The sequence below is a fragment of a genome, unplaced genomic scaffold, assembly GCF_019419815.1.
Source record: "Pyrus x bretschneideri cultivar Hongxiangsu unplaced genomic scaffold, Pyrus_bretschneideri_v1 Contig59, whole genome shotgun sequence".
Classification (NCBI taxonomy): Eukaryota; Viridiplantae; Streptophyta; class Magnoliopsida; order Rosales; family Rosaceae; genus Pyrus; species Pyrus x bretschneideri.
The window spans coordinates 1,060,158-1,063,315 of record NW_025999797.1 but is presented as its reverse complement, the minus strand read 5'-3'; the positions used below and the strand labels follow the sequence as shown (position 1 = coordinate 1,063,315).

Below are 3,158 nucleotides of genomic sequence, written 5' to 3'. Positions count from 1 at the left end.
TAAATTCAATGCTTTAATTTTTATACTCAACAAGATCCATTAATTGAATCACTATAAACATCAAATGTTTAATGACGAAATTAATATCTAGTAAACTATAATGCGTCAACTGAACCAATATATTTTTTATATTAACAAAGATGGATATAACTGTTAAGTGATGGAGAATCCGTTATCCAACGGCTATGGTTATGGATAATCCCGGATAGTTAATTTGCGGTTATGGATATGATTAATTTTCGTGGTTATAGGGATGAAAATAGCATTTTCATCCCCAAACCGAAATGTTACCATCCCTAGGGTTCAACACTAACTGCTTCGGGTTGTGTGGCTTATGCGAGTTGCACGTGTTGCATTCTTTACGCTAGCTACACGAGTTCCATGAGTGACGCAATAACATAATCCACGCCGAACTAATTAACTTAGCCCCTGAAATTAATCTAGTACGAGACAATCTCTTTGTAATAAACAACACCAGTGTAATTTCACCCCGTAGCGTCTCGGCATTGAAATTTATTTCAGCCCACAAGAACCCGTTTTCATTGATGTGTAAGTGCATTTGGATCAACGATTCTATAGTGGTGAAGCCCGTATGAAAATACAAACTGGGTTTTAAGTATATGAGCCCACTATGCCCAATGGCTGTCAGACATATCACAGGAGAAGATGATGGCGTCGGTTAGTGACTGTTGTGCTGCCCAGTGAATGAATGGCTGTTATCTTCCCCCACGTCTTACACTCCCCCGCTTTCCCTCGCCCTCCTCTTCCTCCCTTGTCTTCTCCACTTCTCTCCCCGTCCTGCATCCGCGCCTCCTCCGCATCAGCATCATCTCCCATGGACCCGCACAGCCAAGGGAGCAAAACAAAGTTCATAGACTTCCCCTACGTGTCGGCCCCACACAAGAACCTCATGGTCGATCTTGTATTGACGTTAGAGACGCGCCTTGGCTCGCAGCTCTTGCCTTGTACTCTCCCTCCCGACGTGCAGTACTACCAGAACGAGAGTGGCACCAACCATGCATCCCTCCACATCAGATCGGGCCTCTCCTCCGCCCCTGTAATTTTCTCGAACCCTGTTTCTCCTTTATAATTTTCACTTGATTTATATAAAAGTGTGGATATTAATGGTTTGATGCCAATTGGGATTTTAGCTTTTGATTTCAAACTCCCAATGGATTGTTGGTTGGAGGTAGAAATTTATAGGAGTAAATTGGGTTCGTTTCTTTTATTATTTGTTACATTTTTTATTGGGGAAGAAAGTGGACTTGTTCTAAATATAATTAAATTCTAAATGTAACGGGTGGTAAAAGAATCGTACCTATTTACTTGCTCTAGAATTTTTTTTTTTTTTTATGAGTGTTAGAAGGACTTGATTGCCAATTTACAGTATCTGATAAATTATTGATACAATATCGTAATAATGTTGACTTAGTGGGATTATAGCATCAACAAAATATCGATCAATTGTCGACATGTATTGCATGTTGGTGTGATGTCAACAAAATATCGATCAATCTGAAACTCGTTTGATAATTATTTTGTTTTTCGTTTACTGTGTTCTAGATGGGAAAGTTTGTGGGAGAAAGGGTATTGAAAAAAGAAAGGAGGAGGATGGAAGATGGAAGGATATTGAAGAAATGTATATGGAATGATATACAAAATGAAAACGAAAAACAAAAAATACGAAAGCAATTTTCACTTTTGCGTTTTTGTTTTCGTATATTATCCTTCATTTCTATCTCCATCATCATTGTTCATTCATGTTTCTCCCCTATACTTTCCCTCTATTTCTAACATAATAAATTAAAACCAAAATTTTGAAAACGAAATAGTTATCAAATGGGCTCTTACATGTTTTACTCTTCATTGACATTTGTATGTTTCAGGTTGATTTCATATTAGGAAGTTGGCTGCACTGTGAGCTACCAACAGGTGGAGCACTGAACATTACAAGTCTGTCATCCTATCTCAATCCAACCACAGATGCACCAAATTTCCTACTTGAGCTCATCCAGAGCAGCCCAACATCCCTAGTCCTCATCCTTGACCTTCCTCCAAGAAAAGACCTAGTTCTCCACCCTGACTACCTCCAAACATTTTATCAAGACACCCAATTGGACACACCCAGGCAAAAGCTTGAGAAACTTGCTGAGGTTAAACCCTACTTCTCTTCATCGTTATACATCCGAAGTGTAGTGTCTCCAACTGCAATTTTGGTTCGGATCGAAGCAGGGAGTGGCGGGGAGGGAAAAGGCTTGGAGGACATTATAGAAAATGATGTGAGTCCCATTGCAAAGGAGGTGCTGAGAATCTGGTTGGATCAATGTGCTTGTGGGGATAGAGAAGTGGGAGAGGATGAGAGGGAATATTTGAAGAGGAGGGATGATTTGATCAAGAGGAAGACTATTGAGATAGATTTGGGGTCTAATTTTCCAAGATTATTTGGGGCTGATGCTGCAGATAGAGTATTGGGTGCCATTAGAGAAGTTTATAAGGTATGATTAGTGATGGAATGAGTGCTAATTTGATCACTGTAAAAGATGATAAATAAAATAATTGTACAAGATTTTGTATAAATTTAAGCTTCAAAATTTCAGATCACCTTTATTTGATCACTGTAACCAGTAATGTTTGATGGAATAAAAGATTCTAATTCAAAACTAGTAGTGTGTTGAGAAACAATATTAGTTGTCCATGTAACAAATTTTTAATGTAAAATCAATATGACTCCAAGCGGGTCAAAGTTGACAAGGATCCTCTCCAGATCTTCTTTATGGGGATCTAGAGATCAATCAATCGTGTTCGTTCATTGTACATCGTGCGATTAATTTTCGTTAGGTACTATTTATATTTAATTTTAAATTAAAATTTTAAAATGATTTCTAACCGCACGATGTACTATAAACGGACACGATTGATTGATCATCCGGATCCTCACAAAGATGATCCTATTCTGGCCAAGGTATAGGACAATTGAGTGTTACATCATATAAATAAAGTTAAATCGACAGGTAGACCAATAGATGAGTCAGTATATGGGAGCGCTCAATGCGCAGATGGCTTGCCACCCCCATTTTCCTTTGATTCATTTGTTATGTTGGTTCGATCTCTTGGTGGTGGCCTTGCGATGGAGGTGCATCTGGTGGTTGTTGGTTCCA

The 3,158-nt window shown here is 38.7% G+C and overlaps 1 protein-coding gene across 1 annotated transcript; it reads left to right on the top strand.

Annotated features, from left to right (window-relative positions):
• The first annotated feature begins 694 nt into the window (after window positions 1–694).
• On the top strand, window positions 695–2,601 carry LOC103964494 (red chlorophyll catabolite reductase, chloroplastic). The gene is made up of 2 exons (XM_009377431.3): window positions 695–1,057; window positions 1,887–2,601. Exons 1-2 carry the CDS (start codon window positions 710–712, stop codon window positions 2,499–2,501), a joined length of 963 nt encoding a protein of 320 aa, XP_009375706.2. The 5' UTR covers window positions 695–709; the 3' UTR covers window positions 2,502–2,601.
• The last annotated feature ends 557 nt before the right edge of the window (window positions 2,602–3,158 follow it).

Excerpts from the sequence above, each read along its gene's own strand:
- LOC103964494 (XM_009377431.3), top strand. The coding sequence starts at position 710 with ATGGCTGTTATCTTCCCCCACGTCTTACACTCCCCCGCTTTCCCTCGC. Across the intron at positions 1,058-1,886 it reads CGGGCCTCTCCTCCGCCCCT|GTTGATTTCATATTAGGAAG; the intron begins GTAATTTTCTCG and ends TGTATGTTTCAG.